At 36.9% G+C, this 27955-nt stretch overlaps 1 protein-coding gene across 13 annotated transcripts in view; it reads right to left on the bottom strand.

Annotated features, from left to right (window-relative positions):
* NUP153 (nucleoporin 153) overlaps window positions 1-27955 on the bottom strand; it is a 92320-nt gene that overhangs the window by 20607 nt on the left and 43758 nt on the right. For 12 of the 13 annotated variants that reach the window (XM_060614736.3, XM_060614724.3, XM_060614727.3 and 9 more), the window contains 10 exons: window positions 23646-23762; window positions 23508-23552; window positions 23341-23397; window positions 21033-21179; window positions 18083-18135; window positions 17467-17593; window positions 9497-9634; window positions 8650-8748; window positions 7322-7412; window positions 2940-3065 (listed from right to left, as the gene is read on the bottom strand). In XM_060614736.3, the coding sequence (XP_060470719.1) occupies window positions 2940-3065; window positions 7322-7412; window positions 8650-8748; window positions 9497-9634; window positions 17467-17593; window positions 18083-18135; window positions 21033-21179; window positions 23341-23397; window positions 23508-23552; window positions 23646-23762 (1000 nt within the window). The remainder of the gene's footprint in view (window positions 1-2939; window positions 3066-7321; window positions 7413-8649; window positions 8749-9496; window positions 9635-17466; window positions 17594-18082; window positions 18136-21032; window positions 21180-23340; window positions 23398-23507; window positions 23553-23645; window positions 23763-27955) is intronic. The other variant, XM_060614730.3, reaches the window with a different exon arrangement.

The following is a 27955-nucleotide window of genomic DNA, read 5'->3' as shown; positions in this document are numbered from 1 at the left end:
CAGCTCTCTAATCAGAACATTAACTGAAATGCTATTACTGGGAGAACATGTATTTACACACATTTATTGCAGAGTTCCTAAATCCCAACATGAGCTACTTAAAAAAGTAGAGTTTTCACCTAAGCAATATTTAAAAAAATTTTTTAACATTTATTCATTAAAAAAAAAAAATTTTTTTTAAGTTTATTTTGAGAGACAGAGCAGAGGAGGGGCAGAGAGAGATGGAAAGAGAGAATCCCATGAAGGCTCCATGCTGTCAGCGCGGAGCCCGATGTGGGGCTTGAACTCACGAACCATGAGATCATGACCTGAGCCGAAACCAAGAGTCGGATCCTCAACCGACTGAGCCACCCAGGCGCCCCAACATGTATTCATTTTTGAGAGACAGAGAGAGAGCATGAGCAGAGGAGGGGCAGAGAGAGAGGGAGACACAAAATCTGAGGGAGGCTCCAGGCCCCCAGCTGTCAGCAGAGTCAGATGCAGGGTTCGAACCCACAAACCGTGAGATCATGACCTGAGCCAAAGTCAGACGTTCAAGTGACTGACCAACCCAGGCGCCCCAGCAGCTGTTTTGTTTTGCTTTGTTTTCCATTTGTTTTTTTAAGTTTATTTATTTTGAGAGAGAGAGAGAGAGAGAGAGAGCGAGCAGGAATTGTGTAGGGGCAGAGAGAGAGAATACCAAGCAGGTTCCGCATCATCAGCACAAGGCCTGATGCAAGGCTCGAACCCACAACCCTGGGATCCTAACCTGCGCTGAAATCAAGAGTCGGATGTTTAACCAACTGAGCCACCCAGGTGTCCCAGCAGTTTTTATTAATCACATAATCAATAAGTGACATTCAGACCTAGTTAAAATCCTACAAAAGATGTATTGTTTATAGTGTATCACCTTCTTCCTCTAGAAATTTCTACTTACTATGATTCAACCAATATCTAATTTGAGGCTTTGATTTGTAGTAATTTATTGAAACACCCCACGGGCATCTAGGTTTTGCTACACTTACTGTAATACAGATCTGCAGTATATTCACAGCCTTCCTCCTGCATCTATTTTTTCCTTCAGGTGTTCTCCTGGCTATGCCAAATGTCTTCAACATCGATAATCTTTGAATTCTGTCCACTTATAACCCACTGTTGTGGTATCCTCTACTTTCAGTACACCCAGCTGAGCTGAGTAGGTATGCATATTAGACAGACATCCCTCCAAAGTACAACGGAGTTGTAAGGACTGGTCTTAATTATACTGAGTTCATACAGGACTTTAAAATGGTAACAGTTCAATGAGAAACACGATGTAAATTCCAACAGAGAAGAACCAAACCATCTGGCAAGGTCTAGAAATTACAGAAATGAAGACCCAGCCCACCCTCGAGGAGCATGAGCTCATGCTACTCAAAGACCTGCACATGGAAAGTCACCAAACCCTAACGCAGACAAACTGCCTCCAACAGTTCTCCAATGTTAATCACAGAACCTTTCACACTGTAAGGGTCCCCTTTTGGTAACCACTAAAGGTGTACTCAGACAATTAAGGTATTTACACAGAACCATGGAATAACAGGAACTGAAAAAGTCTCCGCACTACCGGAACTGCTGTCATTGAACCGAATCGATTCACTCCAACTTGTATCCACGGGAATGACCTTCCAATCCTTTACTTTGGACCAATTAATCTTTGTTTTACACATGCCAATAAACTCAGTGACCTGTTTTTCCAGCTCATGGCACCAAATGAAAAGAAAAGTGGAGGGTAAGAAGATATAAAAGATTTTGAGATTTTCCAGTGCTACAGTTAATCCAACCTAGAGCTAGTTTTAGCATAAAGGCAAAACCCATATACTTCACTTACTCCCAGTAGTCTAAAATGTACTGTTTTGCTAATGATTAATTTGAGTCACTAAGGTTGGCACCATTTTAACGGTAATCATCTCAAGATTTCAGAGACTTATTTTCCTTCCCCCTTTTCAAGTTTTTCTAATTTCTCTCAAAAGAACATAGGACTCCAAATTCTTGCTATTTAAAGAAAATTAAAGGGGAGGAGGAGTGGGCATCATGAATGCAAAGTATAACTCATATGAAGATAGAGCATATGAATTTGATGCATATCTACCACTCAGTTAACTAGCACAGGCGCCCTGGAGCTCTGCCCCAATGGCGTCCAATCGTCTAAATTGCTGGGACCCTTGTAGGCAGTGTACTCATCTATAAAACGAGAAAGCTAGACCAGAGAGACCTAAATCTGGCTGCAGAAGCCATTCTTATCTGGAAATTCTTACTCAATTATACATGAGCACATCTATCTGCTAGGTAAATCTAAATTTTCTCTGAGTGACTAGATCACCTTACAAACATTTATACGTTCCTATAGTACACGTCACAATCAGAATTGTATCTATCCTCTGATTTTCAAATTGAAAACTTTTTCCTATTTGATGACTTCTATTCATTGCCTTCAAGTTATTTACTACCAGCTTTCAATTCTTGTTTCAAGTGAGTACCGTCCCTTACATATATGTATGTTCGAATCATCCAGTGTTATCTTTCTGTTTGGTTTTGTCATAAAACGATCACAACTGGGCAGTAATCTGAGAAGAACAAGGCAGGTCAGCATCTCATCAGAGAAAGACATGTGCAGGTATATCATCAGGTTTATTTACTTGTATTCCATATTGGCCTATCTCTATTAAAAGGCAATTCATATTCCCTTCTACACTTGCCTCTTTCTCCTGCTATCCTCACCTCCTTAAGAGATGTCATTTTAGGACAGTCTTTGAATTCTAAACAAGTAGAGTTTCTAAGATATTTACTCCAAAAGAATTGCATCTAACTACGTCTACATTCAAGTCAATTTCCTAATTTATGCCACACATGACATTAAAATAGGACCACAAATCTGTAATGAAGATTTTAGAGTATGTCAAAGGCAGCTCTTATCTTACCAGGGCTTTTGAGAACATCTAGGACACTTCCTTCTTTCAGGGTTTTTGCAGGTCTAAAAGGACCCTCACAATCTTCATCTGGCTGCTTCTTACAGCTTGTACTATTCACTGCATTGGTATCTTGAGCTGCAGAAAAGATACTATGTCAAGAAGAAGCACCGGATCAAGTTAAATGTATTAAAGAGAGCTTCCAAAGCCATTTTGGGTCAACTTCTAAAACATCATGAAAGTCACTGTAATTCAAAGATAATGGACAAATTTACTTAAAAATACAAGGTTAATTTGCTAGTACAAGAAAGCAAAGATAATATTTCCCATACTATACACTGTACATTTTTCTCCTCCAAAAAGGCAAAAAGTATGAACTATAATTGTTACCCAATAAATTAACTGGTAATCAAAACAATCAAACTCAAACACTGGAGAGGTTATGGCACCCGGAGCAAGCTCCCAAACTACAAGAAATATGCATCTGACTACACAGCAATTTACAGTACCGATTGAACCAAACTTTCAAATAAATACTCAACTGAGCAGTTATTTCATTTCTAGAAATTGATCCTATGATTAAAAATATCCTTCAGTTATAATATTGAAAATCTGGATGATAAATGCTCAATAAGGGACTGAGTCTGTCAATTACAGAATACCGACACGATAGATTACTATGTGGCCACAAAACATTCTCAAAAGCACAGTTATAGGTAAAGACGAATTAAAAAGCCCAGAAGATTTTGAATGATACAAGAGTAATGGTGGCTGCCAGTGTTGAGTGACTTTTTACTTACTGCTTCTACTTTTTATGTTTCCTAAATTTTCCAAAATAAATATACCCTTAGACTTAAAATAAGAAATCTATGTTTTCAGTATGATAACGGCTTTGTGGTTCTATTTTTAAGGAGGAAAGTTTCTGTTTACAGCTGAAATATGTGTGGAACTGTTTCAATATAACCTGATAGGTGTGTTTCTGTGTGTGAGAAGGAAGGGGAAAGGAGAGAAAGAGAAACAAGACTGGCCAAAAAATGTGAAGTGTCGAAGCTGCGTAAACAGTACATGGAAATTCAGTCTACTACTTCCGAAAATGTTTCAAGTTTTCCATGATAAAATACAAACAAGGTTTTTCTTAAGTGTTTGCCAAGTTTAAAAGGAGTAGAGAAGTTTGAAAAAAATCCTACCTCTACCTCACGCCATAAACAAAAATTAATACAAAATGGATCAATGATCTAAACATGAGAACTAAAACCATAAAATTCTCAGAAGAAAATCCAGGAGATATATGTTCATGACCATGGATTTGGCAATAGATTCTCAGATATGACATCAAAAGCACAAGAAAAAAACCTGAACTTCGCCACAATTAAAAACCTTTGTGAATCGAAGGACATTACCAAGAAAGTGTAAAGACAATCTACGGAACGGGAGAAATTATTTGCAAATCATGTATCTTAAGGATCTAATATCCAGACTACATAAAACTGCTAACATCTCAGCAACAAAAAGACAAACCAACTTAAAAATGGGCAAAGGACTTGAATGGACATCTCTCCCAAGAAGATAAAGGGCCAACTAGCACATGAAAACATGCTCCATTATGCACCATTAGCCATTAGAGAAATGTAAATCAAAGCCAAAAGGAAGCATCACTTCGCACCCACTAAGATGGCTACCAACACAAAGTGAAAAGTGCACATGGTGAGAATGTGGAGAAATCAGAATCCTCATACACTGCTAGTGGCAATGTGAAAGGAACCAGTGGCTGAGAAAAACAGTTCTGTGGTTCCTCAAAAAGTGACACATAGAACTGCCATTTGACCATCAACTCCATTTCTAGGTATATACCCCAGAGCACTGAAACCACTATCCAAATAAATACGTGTACCTGAATTTTCATACCAACACTATGCACAATAGCCAAAAGCTGGCAACAGCCCAAAAGTCCATCAATGGATGAACAGAACTATGATATATCCATACAATGGAACTTCACTCAGCCATAAAAGGAATGAAATTCTAGGGTGCCCGGCTGGCTCCGTAAGTAGAGCATAGGACTCTTAAACTCAGGGTCTTGAGTTCAAGCCCCATATTGGGCATGGAGCCTACTTCGAATAAAAAGTAAGTAAGTAAATAAATTTTACAAAGAAAAAAGAGTGAAGTACTGATAAATACCGTAACACAGATGAACCCTGAAAACAAGTAAAGGAAGCTAGATGCAAAAATCACATGGTAGGATTCCAGAATAGGTACATACATACAAACAAAACACAGACTCGTAGTTGATAGGAGGTGGGGGAGAAGAAATGCGGAATGACTGTTATTTAATAGGTACAGGTTTCCTTTGTAGGGGGTGATAAGAATGTTCTAGAACTAGACAGGCTGTGGTAGTTGCACACCATGAATGTACTGAACACCACTGAATCTGTTCCCTTTCAAATGATTAATTTTATCTCACATGAATCTCACCACAGTAACAAAAACATACAAGAAACAAAACACTGTACCTACTACTTTTTATAACTGTGTCAAAACAAAACATACAGTTGTATCACTTTGTCATAGTCTATCCTCCTTTAGAACAAAAATGGCACTGCTTTTAGTAATCTAAAGTAAATTTTAAGGATACCCTGAAGTGTATTCAAACTGGTGGAAAAAGATAGTGGAAAAATTAGCACCTGCCACAAAGTAACTAATCATGACTTCTACATTTTCAAGCAGCTTGTTAATGTCAAAGTGGTGAGAATCACTGTCACAATTCTATACATGCCACTTATAATAAATGCCTTAAAAATATGGATAATTTCCCAGATGTAATGAAATACAAAGGTTGTTTTAACAAGCTGCCGCTCATCCAGTTATCACCAATAACGCATTAGTAAAAACTGGAGGATTGTCATGCTTTTCCTCGTAACCAGGTGTGAAATGGTAATTTGCAGAAGTTTTTTTTTAAATATGTATTTATTTTATTTAAGAGAGAAAGCATGAGAGAGGCAGAGAGAGGAGAGTGAAAGAACCCCAAGCAAGCTGCACACTATCAGCATAGATCCCCACGCAGGGCTCCAACTCACGAACCGTGAGATCATGACCTGAGCCAAAACCAAGAGTTGAGCACTTAACCAACTGAGCCCCCCAGGCGCCCCAGGAATTTGTAGAAGTTTATTCCTCTTGAATTCATAATAACATTGAAGAAAAAATTCGTGGTAAAAAGTATACCTGAAATGTGCCTGTCATACTTTCTCTTACACAAGGCTGTTTTAGTCAATAAAAAACAAGACTGCAAACATACCAAATTCCTATTTTGTGCCACTCTCATAATCTATGCTCTTACCTTCCAGCTCATCCAGAGCTAGAACATCTGGCTTCTATGTCCTAGCTCTTTGGTTGTTGTTGTTGGTTGCTGCTGCTGCTGCTGTTTTTACTCTACCCTTTGAGGGAGGATCTAGTATTTTTTAAATTCCAAAACTATGAGGTAAAAAAACTGAGATAGACAAATACACGCTTCTGGATAGGGCGACAGAACTTAACTGATATCTCAGCCTATAAAGCCCCGCCCCCCAACCACTCCCTCACTTGGGGACACGGCTGTCACTCCACGACACCCAGCTCACGCCATTTAAAATCACTGTCTTCCTACTACATTCAGATTAAAATCCAATTCTTTCAGCATGGCATTCGAGAATTTTTAGAACTTAAAGCTACTTCTTAGCTTTATTACAAAAGATCTACAGATTTTGAAGAATAGCTTCCTTTTTTCTCTAACTCCCACAGCCCTGCACTTGCTGTGTGTCTCTGGAGTAAAATGCCCTTGCTCAAAACGTCTTGAGGTGAGTAACTTAGCCCAGATGGTCCTCCAGTTCCTGAACAGCAAACACTTGAAAGAAAACTACCACCATCACAACAAAATCCCATGATTTAATTATCTGCTTGCTCATTTCTTTCCCTCAACTACCCCCATTCCTGAAATATTATGTATCACTACCTGCAGAGGCCAGCATAACCCTAACACATAAAAATGTTTGTGAACTAAACACTAAACCCAGAGATGGGATCCACGATAATTAGAATTTCACCTCGATAACAAATGTAAACAACACCTGAATTTCTTATGAGATTTCATTTATAATAAACTGTCACCTTAATGGATATACTGCTGCTGTGACTATCCCTTCCCATAACTGAACTGTAACATATCCATGTAGTGAGCGGTTTCTGAGAAGGTTACTAAAAACTATTGCCAAAGGTTGATATTAGCTCCTGTCCGCTTTTTAGAGCTAATTTCATTCAAATGAATTTATAAGAACTGCCAAAGATTAAAGAAAGAATTTGAAATACTAATCTAATGCATGCAACCATTTTTATGTAACAACTTGGGAGAAATTTTTACTTACCTAAACTACTACTTGTAATTGGTTCTGAAATACTACTAGAGCCAGAAAGTTCTGTTGTTTTCGCAACAGGCACGCTAAACGTAAATCCAATCTGTAAGGAGAAAAGGTATCCTTAATAGTCTACTTAGTTTTAAAACAAAATATCAAATATGGAGCTTTTTATTATTCCAAGTCAAAAAAAAAAAAAAAAAAAAAAAAAAAAAGACACTGAATTTCATGTAGAGATTTTACAATCTCCAGAATTGAGATGCTTCTTATAATGAATGGTGTGTTAGGTCTAAATAGCATTTTCAATTTCTTAGGCATTTTTTTCATTCAAAGCAGTACATAAAGTAATAACGTGCTCCCAATGCTCATTTCTAGGTTTCTAAATGCCATTTTCCAATAAAACATTGAGATTTTATGGACAGTGGACAGGTTTCAGGCACACAGCAGGGATTACATACAATATGATCTGGAATATCTAGCAGTAACCACAAACAAGAGCACAGTGAAAAACACGAGGCAGCATGTAAAAATGATATGCATGCCAAAGATGCATGGGGCAACTTGAACATTAAACTTGTATCACTCAAAACACCTCTTTTTTTTAAATTTAATTTAATTTTTTAAATTTACATCCAAGTTAGTTAGCATACAGTGCCACAATGATTCCAGGAGTAGATTCCTTCATGCCCCTTACCCATTTAGCCCATCCCCCGTTCTACAACCCCTCCAGTAACCCTGTTTGTTCTCCATATTTAAGAATCTCTTATGTTTTGTCCCCCTCCCTGTTTTTATAGTATTTTTGCTTCCCTTCCCTTGTAAAACACCTCTTTCTTAATTATGAAGAAATATGTACTATGAGGCATAAAAACCCAAAACTTTTCCAGATTAAAGGCAATTCAACAAACATGTTAACCAAATGCAATGCAATTTAGTTGATCAGGTCTTGATCTTTACTGGATCTGGGCCATTAAAGGTCTGGGGCCAATGGGGAAATCTGAATATGGGCATTATTATTACACTACATTGCAATTTCATGGATAGAATTGTATTGTGGGTGTGCAAAGGAATGTCCTTTTTTCTTAGGGAACATATGGAAAAGGTATAAAGGTATCAAGATGTTTGCATCTTAACTTTCAAACGATCACAAGAAAATACACATGCTTATGTGTGTGTGTGTAGTGAAAAATAAACAGGTGTTCACTCATTCAAGATTTCTATACACTGACTTTTTTAGGTTGGAAGAAAAACAATGGTATTTCTTACCACCAATGGCATCTCGGATTTTAAAAATACAGTATGCTTCTGAAATCAGTATGAAATATTCCTTGCTTGCTACTTACAGATGATGGAGGTAGAACATCTGCCTCAGTAGATTTTACAATTGGAGATGAAAATCGAAACATGGGACTGCCAGGACTGTTTGGAGAGGCCATTTGTACCTGGTTTTCCAAATTATTAAAATAACACAAAGAGTTTTTAGTAAAAGTAATCGACAATAAAACAGACCTTAACTTAAGCAAATTATTTCAAAGAAGCCAAAAGCAATTTATTTCCTTTTAGATTTAAAAATCACTTGCTAAGGGGCACCCAGCTGGCTCAGTCAGTAGAGCATGAGACTCTTGATCTTGGGGTTGTGAGCTCCAGCCCCACGATGGGGGTAGATTATTTAAAAATAAAATCTTAAAAAAATTAGTAAAATAATAATTTGTTAAAACTTGTGAAAAATAAATGGTAACTACTATAAAATCTGGCTTCTCCTTGGACGAGGAGTATACACTATCTTAGAGGGAGGTGAGTATTCATCTAAAGGAAAAAAATACCATCCATAAGAATATGTTCAGAAAAAGTAAAAGCCAGGACAAAATCATAAAAATTTTCAGGAGTAGTTAATCCTACCTGAGAAATAAAAACATAAACCCAATCTTACCAAAAAAAAAAAAGTATCTTAAATCAGAAACATTGGAAACAAACTTATAATCATCAATCTCTAAGGCATTGCATAAGAATTAAACAGCACTCCATTATAATGTATCCCTTTATAACATACACTTTAAAAAGCAAAACACCATTTCCATTTTTCTCTTATTCTCAATTTCCATAGCAAGAACTTATCGCTTCAAACAGAATATTGTATTTTTTTTTAAATAAGGAACAAAAATCACCTCTATTTGTACAATAGTTTTGTACCTTGTTTGTCAGTGATTGTGAAGGACTAACGGGTGATGGAGAGGAAGTTGTGATCACAGAGGAACTAAAATTGAAGGTAGGCAGTGAAGAACTGGTGATGGGTAGAGAGATTTTCGGCAATACTGGCACTTCCATTTCCTAAAACACAACATGTGTCATAATGATAGATTTCATCTTTCAAGTCATTCTTTTATCCCTACTTCCTTTCAGGTGGAACTGAGAACAGGGAGGAGGCAGCAGCATACAGGGTTAACAATGTGGGCTCAACGTGGATGGAACTGGAGAGTGTTATGCTGAGTGAAATAAGTCATACGGAGAAAGACAGCATATATTTTCACTCTTATGTGGATCCTGAGAAACTTAACAGAAGACCATGGGGGAGGGGAAGGAAAGAAAAAAAAAGAGAGGGAGGGAGCCAAACCATAAGATACTCTTAAAACACTGAGAGCAATCTGAGGGTTGATGGGGGATGGGAGGGAGGGGAGGGTGGGTGATGGGTATTGAGGAGGGCACCTGTTGGGATGAGCACTGGGTGTTGGTAAGGAAACCAATTTGACAATAAATTTCATATTAAAAAAATAATAATCAGTCAAAAAAAAAAAAAAAAAAAGCCACAATGTGGGCTCTCGAATCAAAAGAAATGAACAAGATCTGAATCCCAGCTGTGCCACCACCAGACCTGGTGGCTTCATGAACCTAACTGCCCTCAGTACAAATTTCCTAATGGCTGAAAATGAGGAAAAAATTACACCACCGTTGTAGTATTAATATAAGACATAAAGTTATACATGGCCTTGGCACGTAAAACAAGCATTTAATAAACATCAGTACCAATGAGTTTGGTGAAATGCCTTGGTTTTTTATCCCAATATACTAAAGACCACTCTGAATCTCAAGCAACCCAGAGCTGGAAGGCAAGCAGAGTGGTGCCTCTGCTGATGGTGCAATAGCTCGTATCTGAACATTGACCTGACAAATAACAGTTGTAAACCCTAAACAAAACAGAAACAACCATATGAAAACACTGCCGAGCAACCAGAAGCAAGAGCGACCAGAAACAAGCACAAACTGCAGAGATAAAAACCACGTGGAAGAAGCGAGGAGCACTGGGTAAGTTTCCTGCTCTTTCGGAGTCAGTACCACTGCATCAACTGAAATGGAGAGAGAACGGCAAATGTGTTCACTGAGGAATCAGGGGACAGGCTAGGTGAGCACAGCAGCTCAAAACTTGAGGGGAGATGCAGGAATGGGGAGCTTACAGATCCGCACGTAAACTGTCCAAGCTTCTAGCAGACCTGTAACCTGCTCGCGTGCAAGGCAGACACCAAGGAGCCAACTTAGCAGAGTTCCAGCTGCCACCCACCACGAGTGGGAGAAGAGTTTGACTTCGGGTTATATTCCCTACCGGCTAAAAACCATGTGAATACTACAAATGGATGTCGTTTATGGTACATAAATCACAGCTCTGTAAAGTCGACCCCTCCACCCAAAGGAAAAATAAAGATGATTTCAGATAAAAGAAAATTAAGACAATCTGTTGCCATAAAACCTGCTCTGCAACTTCTTCAGGGCGAAGGGGCAGAATAACAAATGGAATTCAGATTTCTGGAGATATGAACAATATGTGAGCAAACACAAAAAAACTGTTTTTCCTCTTAATTTCTTGAAAACACATATAATTGTACATGGGGCGCCTGGGGTGGCTCAGTCAGTTAAGTGTCCAACTTCACCTCGGGACATGATCTCGCAGTTCATGAGTTTGAGCCCCAGGTTGGGCTCTGTGCTATAGCACAGAGCCTGCTGAGGATTCTCGGTCTCCCTCTCTCTCTATCCCTCCCCCGCACTGTTTCTCTTTCTCAAAATAAGTGAACTTGAGAAAAATTATTTAGAAAAAAATAATAAAATACATATAACTGTATAAAGCAAAAACTATGCACTATGGGTTTAAAGCCTATCTTATTTTAATACAAATGACAAGTATAACCTGAAATACTAAAGAAGGGCAGTAAATCAAACTATAAAGCTGCAAGATTCTTAAATTTTGCAGGAAGTAGTACAATATTAACACAGAGTAGAATGTGGAAGTTAAGGATACATACAGTAAAATTCTAAGAGGAACCACTAAAAGTGGCATGCAGAGGTAGAGATGAAAAGCAAAGTAAATTAAAATGTAGTTATAACATTAACCAAAAGACAGCTTTCCAAAGAAGGCAAACCAAAAAATGGGAAAAGAAGAAAACAAGATAAAAATGGGAGACCTTAATCCAATACAGACACACACACACACACACACACATATATGTAACTATAATGTTACTTATAATTACATTAATTATAAATAAACATTCCAATTAAAAGGCAAAAAAAAAAAACAAACAGATAAAAAGGAAAGACTCACCTATATACTGTCTATAAGAAACTCACTTAAAAAGACAGAAGTTAAAAGGAATTGGATGGGGGCACCTGGGTGGCTCAGTCAGTTAAGCCGACTTCAGTTCAGGTCGTGATCTCATTGTTCGTGAGTTTGAGCCCCACACCAGGCTCTGTGCTGACAGTGCACAGCCTGTTTGAGCTTCTCTCTATCCCTCTCTCTCTGCCCCTCCTCATTCTCTCTCAAAAATAAACAGTTAAAAAAGAAAAAAAAAGGCAAATGGTTGGGAAAAGACATAACCTGTAATTAGTAAGCCTAAGAAGGCCTATTCTAACAGAGGCTAGCCATATTAATACCAGATATTGCAGATTTCAAGACAAAGAACATCTCCAAAGATTTTTTTTTTAAGGAACATTTAATAATATTAAAGGAGGCAAATCACTGAGGAGCCATGATAGATGCTAAGGTGTATGCTTTAATGAGGGCTTCAAAATATGTAAAGCAAAAACTGACATAAGGGGGAAAAGACAAATTCACCAAATGAAAGTGGACAATTTTAACTCTTATCTCTCAACAATTTAATAGACTAACCAGAACACCCCGCACCCTGGAAAAAAAATTCAGCAAGAACAAAGATGATCTAAGAAATACTATCAGTCATCTGACACTTTATATAACACTATACCCAACAACTGTAAAATACAGTCTTACAATGAGATACCACCATATACAAAGCAGAATGGCTAAAGTTAAGTGATGACAACTATTAATAAGGATGAAGAGTGAAAGAAATACTGACACACTGTTGGTGAGGGTATAAAATATTATATTCACTTTGGAAAAGAGGTTGGCATTTCTTAGAAAGTTAAACACATATCATACAACCTAGCTCCTCCACTTCTACGTTATTTACCCCCAAGAGAAATCAACACATGTCTACAAAGCACTACCAGAATGTTCATAGCACCTTTATTCATAATAGCCAGGCATTAAAGAACACACACACTGCATAACTGTATTAATATGAAGTTCCAGAACAAGCAACACCAACATATGGAGGAGAAAATGAGAATAGTGATTGCCTCCAGAGTAGGAGGCGATGAGTACTAACTGAGAAGGAACACAAGTGAACTTTCTAGAGCAATGGAAATGTCTGACACGTCGAAAGGGGTTTGGCTTACACAGGTGCAACCAATTGTCAAATGCATGAATGATACACCTAAGAATTTTACATTTTACTACATGTAAACTTTTGCTAAATTTAAAAACAACAAATATTTAACTGCAATTTGTGCTATATATGCTGAAGTATTTGGGGTAAAATATACTGAGATCTTCGACTTACTGTGAAATGCATCAGAAACTAAGATATACACTTGATAAAGCAAATATAACAAAGTATTGGAATCTAAGTGCTAAGTATATTTGTGTTCACTACACAATTCTTTCCATATTTCTTATGCTTGAAACTTATCATAATCAAATTTCAGGGAGGGGAGAGGAAGCGAACGAAGATGCATTTGACTATTTCAGTAGGGAAGTTTCATCTGATCTCCAATCTTCAGTCTTACTTTCTTCCCTTTAGACCCTCACAACACCTGGGCACATCAGCTAAACAACCTATTATCTTACTTATGCCAACTCAATAAGCCACAGACTTGGACATCCTGGTTCTTTTTATCACTGATCTTGAACCAAGTCTAAATTTGATGCCTATTCACCAAAATTTTGACTTAGTTGATCAGAAGTGGATCCCACAAATCCACAAGAAAGTTAAGAATTGTAACTGGATTATTCCAGATACTTTGAGTTGAACACAATCACCAGATATGTGACTATGTATTACCTTTGTAATACCTTTACATGGGTTATCTCACATGAGGAAGATACTACTGTTGTAGATGAAGAAACTAAGGCAGAGAGATACATGGCTTAATATCATACAGCTATTAAATGGCAGCCATCCCACAGACACAAGCTATTTATTCTTCTTATCCCCATTTTACGGATAAGCTGATGTACATACAAATTATTCTGACCAAGATCACTCAGTTAGTAAGCAGCAGGCCTGTACCTGACATGACAATATCAATCAATTAAATCTCCCCAAACTCAGTTTTATTATATACTCCTAATCTGTTCTGTATCAATGAGATTTTTTCATTATTTCATTATTACTGGTATCACAGTAAAGACAAAAAGGCCAAATATTTAGTGACTAACACACATTCCTTATAAATTTTGAGATCTAAGAGAAAGTGAAAGGCAAAACATACTTTTACTACCTCATAATGCAAAACGGGTTATTTACAACACAGAGCTCTATTAACCTGAATGTTTAAGTGAATAAAAAATACCAATCCCTGCTAAATACCAAAAGTACCTGAAACTACCCTAATTTGTTTACATTCCACTAAAAATAAAATGTCTTCCATTTGACTTATCCCAAAAACCCATTAAAATACCCACAAATGTTCCATCCTTTACCAAAAGTTCTTATTCACTATATCTGAATTAAGAACTAGTCTAAACGTTACTTGTCATCTGAAGCGAAAACAGCACTGAACACAAAATAAGAAAGCGTCTACCTAGAAACCTCTTCTACCTAGATTTAAAAAACAGAGGGTAGGCAGAAAATTTGCGGCAGCCACCCTTTGTACCACTTTCCTCGGATATGTGAAGACTAATTCCAGTGTGGAACAGAACTAAGGACAGGAATTGGGTGAGGCATCCTGGGATACAAAGTTGGCAGTTGGCAGTTGGCCAGAATGGACAGGGGGCCCAGAGAAGGGAGGAGGTGATAAAGAGTTCTGGAGTGAGACTTTCATAAAGCTCCTTACAGTATACCAAGCAGTAAGAGGAAACAAAGTAAATTAATAAACTTTCACGCCCTCCCAATGTCTTGATACAACAAAAGACACACAAAACACATATCTTTCTGTAAGACAGACAAAACTGAGCTACAGATCTAAACGTGAACTTCATTCAGCTAAAGATCTTAGGAATATATTCTACATAAAAGTTGAAACTGAGGGGTGCCTGGGTGGCTCAGTCGGTTGGGCGGCCGACTACAGCTCAGGTCATGGTCTCGCGGTCTGTGGGTTTGAGCCCCGCATCGGACTCTGTGCTGACAGCTCAGAGCCTGGAGCCTGCTTCCGATTCTGTGTCTCCCTCTCTCTCTGCCCCTTCATTGCTTGCTCTCTGTCTCTCTCTCTCTCTCAAAAATAACAAAAATTTAAAAAAAAAAAAAAAAAAAAAAGTTGAAACTGAAAAGAAACAAACAAAATTCACAAATCTGTTATCTGGCAAACACCACACCAAGATGTTTTCTTCATACAGGAATAAACTTTAAAAAGCTAGAGGCACAAATTTTACTGAGAAATATAAAGCCTTGTCTAAAGAACAGGCTACATAAAGAGCTATACTAATCACATAGTAATTTCCTTATGTATACAAAGCAAGACAAATAACTCATTTTTTTAATGTTTTTTTTTTAAATTTTTTTATTTTTGAAAGAGACAGAGACAGACAGAGCACGAGTGGGGTTGGGGCAGAGAGAGAGGGCTCCAGGCTCCAGGCTCTGAGCTATTAGCACAAAGCCCTATGCAGGGCTCGAACCCACAAACTGTGAGATCATAACCCAAGCCCAAGTTGGACGCTTAACCGACTGAGTCACCCAGGTGCCCCAAAATAACCCATTTCTTAAAGGTAATTTAATCAAGTCTACATAAAGAGCTTTTACAACAATAGAAAATTGGTTTGCTTAAGAACACTACAAAATTTTATGAGCTGAATCACGAATGGCATTCAAGACTTTTTCTTTCAAGATGGTAGATAGAACACATTAATACATTCCTTCCTTTCACAACACTGCAGCAGAACAAGTAGAACCTCAGAAAAAGACAAAACCTCAAGACCAGTACTGAGCCAAGACCCCAGCATAATGTCATATATCACAAGCGAGGCTCAGAGGCAGAACGTCCAAGCTGCCAAAGCAGTCATGGTTCCGGTGAGTCAGAGAGGCACAACTACAAAACTGCTAAACAGGAAAAGAGGAGATAAAGAAAATGGAAAAGAAAGACTGCCTACTCTGCATAGACTTGGAAAGCATACCAAGAGACAAGAAGGAAATTAATACTCTTATGATAATTTCAATTAACACATGATTTTATAGTCAACAGAAACTGTTATAGAAGATCTCCTGTTTAAAAATCTAAAAACTCCTAAAAAAATAAAACTCATGCATCAATGAAGAAGTCACAAATGAAATTTTAATCGGAAACAAACAACAAGGGTGCTTGGGCGGCTCATTTGGTTAAATGTCCAACTCTTGATTTCAGCTCATGTCATGATCTCATGGTTCGTGAGTTCGAGCTCTGCCTTGGGCTCTGTGCTGATAGCTCAAAGCCTGCTTGGGATTCTCGCTCTCCTTCTCTCTGCACCCCCCCACCCCCCGCCACTTGCTCTCTCAAAATAATTAAAAAGAAACTTAAAAACAAAAAAACAAAAAACAAATGAAAGTATTAGGTATCAAAACTTAAATGATTCAGTTAGGATGAAATTCACCTGTGAAAAGAATGGAAGAAGGCCTGCATTCAACCCAGAAGTAGTTAGGAAACAAACAGAGCAGCCTATAGAAATAAAGGCTAATTTAACCAATCTTTGATTAGTCCTTATCATTTCCAAACTTTCCGGTTCAGAATATATAAGGAACTCTTCCTAATAAAAGAAATAATCCAATAAAAAAATGGATAAAGGAAGAGAACCGTAAATGACAAGAAACTCACAAAAAGAGGTCTCCCTCCCTAGGAAACACGAAATGCTAAATAAAACTCCAATGGCATAACACTTCACACATATCATCTTGGCAAAAACGTAAAAAAAATAAGTAAATAAAATCAAGTACTCTAAAGAAAAAGCAGACCCACCCTACAGTATTCAAACTGCCTTCAGAGCAACAAGGCAACATTCACTATGTTTGAAGATGTGGATCCTCCCCGATAATCCAACAACTCCATTCCCAGATAAACAGGCTCGAGAAAGTACTGCTTGTATGTGCTGAGGCAGAAGTGCACAAATACGGACTTCAGCATGTATTAGGATGTACAGAGCGGACTGTGGTATAATTTCATACTGGATAAATCTGCAACAGTGAAATTAAACAACCTGGCAATTATCTTTTACAATACCCACAAATTTCACCAATCATATGAAGAAAATGGCAAATGAGAAGAACATGTAACAGTATTAATCCATTTATGTAAGTTTCAGAAACAGACAAAACTCAACCAAACAGTAATATTCCAAAGGTCAAAGAATTTCAGCTGTAATTCTCTTACTGAAAGGAATTATGGCTTTTTAATGGTACCCATAAAACACCAGGTTAGGTTTTCTGTGCTGTCACAGTGAAGGTGGTTCAAAAAGCCCGCTAACTGAACACACACACATGCATGCACACTCACTTGGAAGGGACTATTTCAGTGGCAGATTATTCATTCCTGTGCTGGGTCTCCCCCAAGACCCACCCTTCCAGAACTCCCCCCACCACCACTACACCAAAGCTTTTAATAAACTTCAAGAATATAAGCGTATAACCTACCTCTTCCTCTGGAGGTTTAGATGCAACAAAGCGTGTTCTCTCTCGTCTCATCTTGCCGCCTCCACTACCTACTCCAGAAGATAAACCATTGGCTGCAGACATACTGAAATTTGGGTAAGAAAAGCCACTAGGCAAAGAAAAAGAAAATTAAAACAAATGATATATTACTCTGGTCCATAACTTGTTAACTAACTGAATACCTAAAAATCAGAACTGCTAACAAGAAAATAAATATACAACTGAATGTGATTTTAAAAGCAGACAGAGGGGTGCCTTCATGGCTCAGTCAGTTATGCGGCCAACTTCAGCTCAGGTCATGATCTCGTGGTTCTTGAGTTCGAGCCCCGCGTCGGGCTCTGTGCTGACAGCTCAGAGCCTGGAGCCTGCTTCTGATTCTGTGTCTCCCTCTTTCTCTGCCCCTCCCCTGCTTGCTCTCTCTCAAAAATAACAAACGTTTAAAAAAAATTAATAAAAAAAATAATAAATGCGGACAGATTTGTGTGTGTGTGCATAACGTTTGTTTTTTAACCTTCTTAATCTTCAAAAAAACATACATAAGTCAAACACAGACCTTACAAATGACATATAAAGAAGCTTAACTATGAAGACGCATTACCTTTCTCGTTGTTCTCTGTTTTGTCCTGGTGTCACAGGGTTCTCATATCCAGTCTAGAATAAGATGAGCACACCAGATTTACATGCCTGCTTATTTGTTTTCATTTTCTTAATACTTTCCTTCTGTCAATCCATTTTAATATTTGAAATCAGGAATTTGATGGGTTTTTAGTGAGTGAATCCTAAAACTTCCAACTTATACCCTGCTTTCTGAACAGCAACTAAATTACAACATGACTATACACATAAAATGTCACTGAGCACACTGCCCTTTCAATAAAATACTAGTACACAAAATTAATACACTTACAGACCGCAAAAATACTTTTACTCTTCTCTCATTCTGGCCTATTAAAGGTGTAAGCAAATTTACAAGGATCTTCTTTGGGAAATGCATCCCTCTAATTTAAGTTCTTCCATTAAAAGAGTATCATGGCTCCTTAGAGAACTAGCAAATCACAGGGCTGAGACCAGAAACTTACAGGACAAGCCTAGATTCTTTTACATCAAAAGCAACTAAATGTTCAAAAACTGAGGGGGAAAAAAAACCAAAAACAAAAAACTGAGAGGAAATATTAAAAGGACACAGGAGCCAGTTCAAAGGCCGAATGATAGAACATGAACATCAAAATAATGCTAATAAAGGATTATAAACTACAGAATGTGAGAATTAAAGTTGACTTTAAAAACACATTCAAAGATAGATATGTAAATGAGATTAAAGAAAACTTTTCCTCCAGTAGGAGGTCAACTAATGTTGAAAGATAGGTGGAATTAGAAAACCACCCACTGGCAATCTACAAACAGGTTTAGGCAAAAATCACCAATACTACTAACTACTGAGAGGATATTTATCCTCTCAGTTATCTACCCACCAGATATTTATTAATTACAAAAGACAAAATCATCACTTCGCAGTGAAAAAATCTTACCGCTGCCACGGCTTTAATTACCAAAAGCACATAATTATAATCTAATCATGAGGAAACATCAGACATTCCCAAACTGCAGGACATTCTACACAGTAACTTACTTGCACTTTAGAAATCTCAATATTAGGAAATACAAAAACAAACAAAAACCCTAAGGAACTGTTCTAGACTAAAGGAGATGAAGGGACAAGAAAACTAAAAAATGCAATACACAATCTTGAATTTTTTTCTTTTGGGATAACTGGCAGCATCAAAATAAAATCTATAGATCAGATCACAGAATTGTATAACGTTAAGTTTCTGCTTTTGATAATTATTCCGCAATTATTACATTAAAGGAATTCCCTGTTTGTAGGAAACACACAGTAAAATTAGGATATAGTATATTGTGAAGTTTTAAAACTGTTCTTGCAAAGTCTATGAATCCAAAATTATATGTGAAATATTTTTAAAATTTTAATAAAGCAAGTATGACAAAATGTTAATGATTTGGTGAAGCAATGAGTAATGGCTAAACACTACTATTCTGTCAACTTTAGCTTGAAAATTTTTAATAAATTAGATTATGAAGATGAGATGAGATTAAATATAAGTAAATGCACAAGTAATGCATAAGATACCCTGTAAATACAATAAGTACAAAAAACACACTTTAGCTAAACAACACAAGAAAACAGACAACCCCAGAACATGGTGACATTTTAAGACAACTGGCCTGGTCTCTTCAAAAACCAATGTGCCTGGCAATTCCACTCCCAGGTACAGACCCCAGAGACACCGCAACATATGTCTACAAAACACCTGTGCAGCAAAGTTGAAAGCGGTATTATTCATTACAATCAAAAAGTAAAAGCAACCCAAATTTCCCTCAACTGATGAAAGGATAAGCAAAATCTAGCACATCCAAACAATGAGACATTCAGCCACATAAAAAGGAGTCAAGTTCTGATGTGCACTACAACATGGACGAACCTCGAAAACATGCTGAGTGACGCAAACTAGACACTAAAAACCATATTGTATGATTCCATTTAAATGAAATGCCCAGTACAAGCAAATCTATAGAGACAGATCCGTGGTTGCTTAAGGCTGGAGAAGGAGGGGTGGGAATGAGATTTTGGGTGGTTGGGATGAATGGTTATAAAAATGTTCTAGAGTTAACAGTGGTAATGACCAAACAACCCTGTGAATATGCTAAAAATCACTGTTCCACTGTAGTCTTCAATTAGGTATGTGAATTGCATCTCAATAAAGCAGTTGTTTTAAAAAAAAAAAAAAACAATGTGGTAAGGGTCAAGGTTTGAGGTCAGAAAGAGAAAACGCAAAGCAATGTGTGATATTTGCTTGGATTCTGATTCAAAAAAGGAGCTGTAAACAACACTGGAATGTGGACTAGATATTAGACAATATTACATTAATTTCTTTGGATGTGGTAATATAGAAGTAATTAGGAAACGCATGCCAAAGTACTTAGGGGTGAACAGATGTGTTATACAAAATTTTATTTTCAAATGGTTCAACAACACAAACAAAACACACCAATAAAGCAAGTCTGGCAAAATTATTTCATCTAAACCATGAGTACATACTAGTGTTACTTACTAGTAAATACTAATTTACGATTTGATCACAGTGCCAGCCATTTGAAAGGCACACCAACTCGTAACCATTACTAATACACAAACTTTACGTATTACCTAGTTGCTAGACTGCAATGGTGGAGTACTCGTATATTATTTATTCTTACTCATTTTGATCAATATCCAAAGAATAGTGAAAATAGGGGCGCCTGGGTGGCTCAGTCAGTTGAGCGTCCAACTTCAGCTCAGGTCATGATCTCGCGGTCTGTGGGTTCGAGCCCCACATCAGGCTCTGTGCTGACAGCTCGGAGCCTGGAGCCTGCTTCGGATTCTGTGTCTCCCTCTCTTTCTGCCCCTCCCCCACTCACACCGGGTCTCTCTCTGACATATAAATGTTTAAAAAAAAAAAAAAGAATAGTGAAAATAAACACATACTCACATTGTGCTTTTTATCTATTCTTTGAGTAGTCTTCCTTAATTCACCAGATGGGGTCAGAGACGGTTTAAAATAAACAGTTCTATTTGTTGCTATGGAAACCGGCTTCGGGGTCATGAGCCTCTGAACGGGGGGATACTGAGAATCCACCTTATAGGTAATCAGAAATCATAGAAAAAACTTTTTTTTCATATATATCGGTGACACATACCTAAACGTTATCTGGCAATAGCTAATGTGAGCTAGAGACCATGAAAATGCCTAGAGAAATATCCAGTATATGCAAACAAATACTAAAAGGAAAAATGGATAGTAATAGAATAGTAATAGGTTTATATGTAAACCTGTATATAATAAAATTCCAAATAGCTTCAGACTATTTTTTTCTACACTTAATGACTTTTCATATAAGCAGAAAAATGGAAACTATATTCAAAACTGTTCTACAAATCTAAGTTTTCACATGTTGAATTTCAAATACAGAAACTAAAACTGATTTTGCCACATTTTCCCCAAATTACTCTCTAGATATCCTTCAGCTGGAAATAAGATTATTTTTAAACTAGCTATGAAAATAATTGCTAAAACTGTGAGCAAACCTCTCTCCAAGTTAATTTTCCCCTATTGTTATTTAAAAACCAAACTAAAAGTCTTAAAATTTATTAGTAAAACTGTGTTAAGAATTTGAAATACTAGGGGCACCTGGGTGTCACAGTTAGTTAAGCAGCCAACTCTTGATTTCAGCTCAGGTCATGAGCTCACATTTTGTGAGATGAAGCCCTGCGTGGGGCTCTGGGCTGACAGTGCAGAGCCTGCTTGGGATTCTCTCTCTCTCTCTGACCCTCCTCCACACACACGCGCGCGTGCACTTACGTGCGCGCTCTCTAAATAAACTTAAAAAATTAAAAAAAAAAAAAAAAAAAAAAAGAATTCCAAATCCTAAAATAAACTGGCATTATTATCTGAGCACACAAGTGTTTTGTCAACAGTCTTCTGCAACACGGAAACACAGTAAAAGTCCTGTTGGTGAAAGAGGACCATAAAGCCAAGAACTTGTACTCTGTCCAAAGACTGTAATACAATGAATACAGTCCTTTCTCTTAGCAGCAGCTGTGAACAACATTGGTTTCCAAGGCAAAGCTCCTGCATACTAGCTCTTCCCTAAATCCTCATCACAACTGTGATCTTATAACTCAATGACAGTCTATTCTGTAGACTGTTACATCTGTGAAACATGAACTACAATATTGTATTCTGGCCTTTATGTGTCTTCACACCCATTAATAAAACTGTATTGATACTACACTTAAACATTAATAAGGACTTTTATCAATGAGAACTCGTATTATGGTACAATTTTTTAATTTACTTTTTAAACAATCTAATATAAAACAGGAGTGTGAAAAAAGCAGCCAATGCCATAAATTAATCCCATCGCCATGGCTAATAATGGATTCTCTCTTGCCTGACCACAAACATCTAGTTAATTCTAGATAGTGTTATGAAGTAACACTATCCCTCCCCAAACTCTCAATTTTAGCCTTCTTCTCTGCAGAATTTTAGTAAAAATAATTATAATTTACCAATATCTCACACACAGTTCTCACAATGAATTCAGAAAATTATGATAATTTTAATTAGTGACTTCTGAGGGAACTGGTGTTGTAGTAAAAGCTTTCACAAGTAAGGATCTGGGACTCTGCTTCTCCTGAAGGATACTTAACTAGCCGCAAGTATGACTTACAAAAAATATACCTCTTCAACTCTATCAAGCATTTTAATTTTTCCACAGTAACCTCCAAAACTAATTTTAACCAAATAGAATACACTGAAAGGGTCATCAAGATATTAGAATCTAAGTTATATTTTTTATGAGTTCCAGTATCTTGGAACACTATTTTGACTAATGAAATTCTATTACACACAACAGATTTGACATGTTAATGAGGAAAGTTTAAAAGAGGATTATGCTCAATGAAGGTTTAGTTCACTGAACTTCTATAATTACTAAACATGTCAAGCACTGTCCACTCCTATTTTTATTTATCAAAAAGTCTGAGTCACTCATAGACTACCACGACGCTGAAGATGGAAATGGCAAATAACCAAAAAGTACTGAGCACTTACTACATATATAGCGTTGTGCTAAGGCAGGCCCTCACAAGCCGCCACAATGTCCAAGGAAACAAATCTTATCTTTCAAACGTGTCCCCTAATGACTATCAAATTCAATTTATATATTTACTAACTAAAAAATAAATACAATAAAACTGCTGAAACTTTAAGTAAATAAAGGCAAAAGAAGTTTTACCCTTTCCCTTTTGGCCTGAAAGTCTGAGGTCGTATCTATTCCACTCCTATCAAGAGGCTGAAAAAGTAAAATGCCATTAGAATAGACTGGAAATTGAGAAAAACAGGACTTTCATCACCAATATATAAAAATGTTATCTCTTATAAAAGGTTTATAAGTCAACTTACAGAATTCAGGGGAGAAGAAACAACAGACGGGATTCTTTTTGCATCCTGTTAATGTTGAAACAATACCAAAATTAAAATTTTTCACAAAAGTCAAATGTTGTTATATACCTACATTTACTTGTGATTCTAAAAATTTACCGCGAGAGGGCTTGACATCTTCTCTAAAGTTTGCAATATCCGCCGAGCTGTGGAACTGGTCACACCATAGGACTGTGCACTCAGCTGCTTAGCTTTCATCTGCCTTCTGACTGGTGCCTATGAAGTAAACGTTGCATTACTGTTTTGGACCATAAACTCTAAAGCACAGATTTCAGGAAATAAAAGTATTTACAAAACAGAACATATATCCGAAAAGAAATAGGATTAATGTCCTAACAGGAATTTATCTCTGGATGGTGTCATTATGCCTAAGTTCAACTTTTCTTCTTTACGCCTTTTACTGAAAAGCCAATGACTTTTACAATCAGAAACAAGAAAGACAGCACACACCGCACTGAAGATCTGCAACTATGTTAAATGGGAAAAGGGAGATCACTGGTATAAAGTTCTGGCATTAGTTTGACCCATTTATCCCTGATATTTAAATCAAAGAACACTTCTCGTTGAGTCACTGTGTCGTCACTACGTCGTACACCTGGAGCTAATGTAACATCGTGTGTCAACTGTAATCCAACAAAAAATAAACATAAGTAAATCAAAGAACTAAATAAATGAGAACTATATTAAAATATTAGTTATTCTGGGTATTAATTAAATTCCAAGATAACTAAATGAAGAGACTGTAGGCTCTATTGTAAAGGAAATTCGCATTTTTAAACTAATTTCTCAAATTTTGAAATAAGAAAAAATTTTAAATACTCGGGCTATTTCTTAATAACCTTTTAACTTTATTAAAATTGAAGTTAAGGAAAAAAACCTTATAAAGAATAGACAAGTACCCTTTAATACATAAGCAATGTTTACAAATTCCAACTAAAACAGTTCCTTTTCTCAAAAATACATTACAACATTCCAATGACCAAATGACTACCACAAAGCAAGTTTGGTAATGCTTAATATAAAGATATTATCACAATTGAAACACAACCCAATCTCTACAAATAGCTCACAATATCTGAAAACTTGAACCATAACGACTTTAAATGTTTCTCTGTCCGATACCAAACAATGATAACATTTCCAGAGTAGCTGCATGATTCTCCATTAGTTTTATTAAGAACTTGATGCCCATTAAGAATTGTTGTTCAAGCCAGAGGCTTGGGCAAACATGAAGCAACATTAGAATTCTCTAGGAAAATCTGATAGTCTGTCCTGTCACTGGATTCTACTGGCCACTGACCACTCAGGGCTTTAGTTTGCTAATCAACAAAATGGAATTGAATTACAGAATCTTTAATATACCTCCCTGCTCTAATACTCTAGGAAAGGAATTATTAGCTTTGTCCCAAACGTCAGCGATAAACATTTGGAAGCCTGTGTTGAGACAGATTCTAAGGGTATGTCACAATTCACCATTAAAAAGTACAGGATTCAAAGTAAGAAAGAAATGAAGAAAAGCAAGAATATACTGAGACTTGGACTATTCTATGAATCACAGGCTTGCATCATCGTATCTACTAACAGGCTGAACTATTATTTTAACTTTAAAAATTTTTTAAAGAATACGATCCAGTTTAAGCTTTAGAAAAAGCTCCCTGTGTAACTCCAACATCTAGTTAACATTTTCTTAAATAACAAAATACTGCCCTTCATGAACACATTCAGAAATAACACTCATAATTACTGTTAACTACATACATGAAACCATCCTCTAATTAGGAAAACAAGAAACTAAAGACAAGACAGTCTTAAAATATACTTGTTTCTATGCCATTTCTATGTTTGTCATAGACTCATCTTCACAGATTCCCCTCTCCAAGAGTCTACTTACTGAAAGCATAATTACTCCTCCATCTTTAAAATGTCAAAATCTGTAAATGTAAGCACAACACCATATAGACAAAACAATTTCTTATGGCCTTCAAAGAACCCATAGGATAAAATACGGGATGGTGGGATTCACCTTAAACTTATTATCAATTTACAACTGTTCTTTGCTTATATGTAAATACAACTGATTTTGCATAACGACCTTGTATTCTGTAATCTTGCTGAACTCATTAAGTTCTGATAACTTTTTTTGTATTTCTTAGGCCTTTCTATGTGGATAAGCATGTTGTCTATGAATAGGAGTACCACTTTCTTCCTTCGTGCAGTGGGTAGGCCCTGCAGTACAGCACTACACAGCAGCAATGCTAGCAGACAGCCTTGTTCTCTTCCTGGCCTTGGGAGAACAGTACTCTGTTTCTCACCATCAGTATGATGTTAGCTAAAGATTTTCTGTAGATACCATTTATCAGGTTGAGAAGATCCCCATTTATTCCTCAGGCTGCAGGAAATTTTTATTATGAAAGGATGCTGAATTTTGTCAAATGTGTTTTATGCATCTATGGAGATAACCATACAGTTTCTATTCTTTAGTTTGTTTAAATGGTAGCTCACATTAATTTTCAAATGTTGAACTAACCTTGCATTCCCAAGATAAACCCTACTTGATTATGAAATAGTAGCCTTTTTATATATGTTAGATTCTCTTTACAAATATTTATAGAGAAGGTTTGGGTCTGTAATGCCTAAGAAATATTAGTTTGTGGCTTTCTTGTAATGCCTTTGGTTGGTTTCAGTATCAGGGTAATACTGGCCCCATAATATGTTGGAAAGTGTACCCTCCTATTATACGAAAACATATGCATAAGATTGGTATTCTTTCTTTCTTAAATGCTTGGTAGAATTCACCAAGGAAGTTAAATGAGCCTGAAATTTTCTTTGCTGGAACGTATTCTGACTATGTATTCAATTTATGGAACAGACTATTGGAGCTATTTTTTTTTTTTTAATGTTTATTCATTCTTGAAAGACAGAGCATGAGTGGGGGTGGGGCAGAAAGGGAGAGAGGAAGACACAGAATCCGAAGCAGACTCCAGGCTCTGAGCTGTCAGCACAGAGCCTGATGTGGGGCTCGAACCACAAACCGTGAGACCATGACCTGAGCCGAAGTCGGATGCTCAACCGACTGAGCCACCCAGGTGCCCCACAGTCATTTATTCTTAATTAATACCAAATAACAAGAAATACTTAGGTATAAATCTAACAAAATACGTGCAAGGTCTGTGTGATGAATACTACAAAACACTGATGAAAGAAATTTCAAAAACTTAAATAGAGAGACATACTGTGTTCAAGGACTGGGAGATTCAATTTTATTAAGATGTATATTCTTCTCCCTAAATTGACCTTCAGACTCAATACAATTCTAATCAAAATTCCAATAGATTGTAAAAACTGGTAACATGATTCTAAAATTATGAAAAAGTAAATGACTTAGGAAAGTCAAAACAAGCTTGAAAAAGAACAGAGTTGGAGGACTCACATTACCGATTTCAACACTATAAAGCAATAGTAATCAAAAGAATGTAGAGTTGGCCAAAGGATACATAGAAATGGAAAATAATAGAAAGTCAAGAAATAGAACCACATATATGGTCAACTGATTTTCAACAAAGATGCAAAGGCAATGCAATGTAGAAAGCACAACCTTTTCAACAAATGCTACTAAAAAAATTGGACATTCGTTATGTGAAAAAAAAAATGAATCTTGATCCCTCATGACATGATACATACCATATACAAAAGTTAACTCAAAATAAATCAGAAGCCTAAATTAAAACCTAAAACTGTGGGGGTGCCTGGATGGCTCAGTCGGTTAGGCTTCCATCTCTTGGTTTCGATTCAGGTCACAATCTCATAGTTCGTGAGTTCGAACCGTGCATCAGGCTCTACGCTGAGAGTGTGAAGCCCACTTGCGATTCTCTCTCTCCCTCTCTCTCTGCCCCTCCTATTCTGTCTCTCTCAAAATAAACAAACAAACTTAAAAAAAAAAACAAAAAACAAAAAAACTATGGGGTGCCTGGGTGGCTCAGCTGGTTAAGCAACCAACTCTCAACCTCGGCTCAGGTCATGATCTCACAGTTCAGGAGTTCAAGCCTTGAGTCGGGGGGCTCTGTGCTGACAGGGAAGAGTGTGCTTGGGATTCTCTCTCCTTCTCTCTCTGCCTCTTCCCCACTCTCTCTCTCTCTCAAAAGAAGATAAACTTTAAAAACACAAAACAAAACAAAACCTAAAACTATAAATCCACTAGAAAACACGGATGAACACTGTGACCCTAGGCTAGGCAAAAATGTCCTACATACTACACCACATGCATGAGGCATATAAGGAAAAAACCCAATACACTGAATGCCATGAAAAGTAAAAACTTCTCTGTAAAAGACTTAAGCCAGAGAATGGGAGAAAACATTTGCAAAACACGTATGTAATAAAGGACTTAATAAAGGTGTAGCATACTCTTA

Source organism: Panthera onca, chromosome B2, assembly GCF_046562875.1.
Source record: "Panthera onca isolate mPanOnc1 chromosome B2, mPanOnc1 haplotype 2, whole genome shotgun sequence".
Lineage (NCBI taxonomy): Eukaryota > Metazoa > Chordata > Mammalia > Carnivora > Felidae > Panthera > Panthera onca.
The sequence above is the reverse complement of the archived record's forward strand: the minus strand, read 5'-3'. Positions and strand labels throughout refer to the sequence as shown.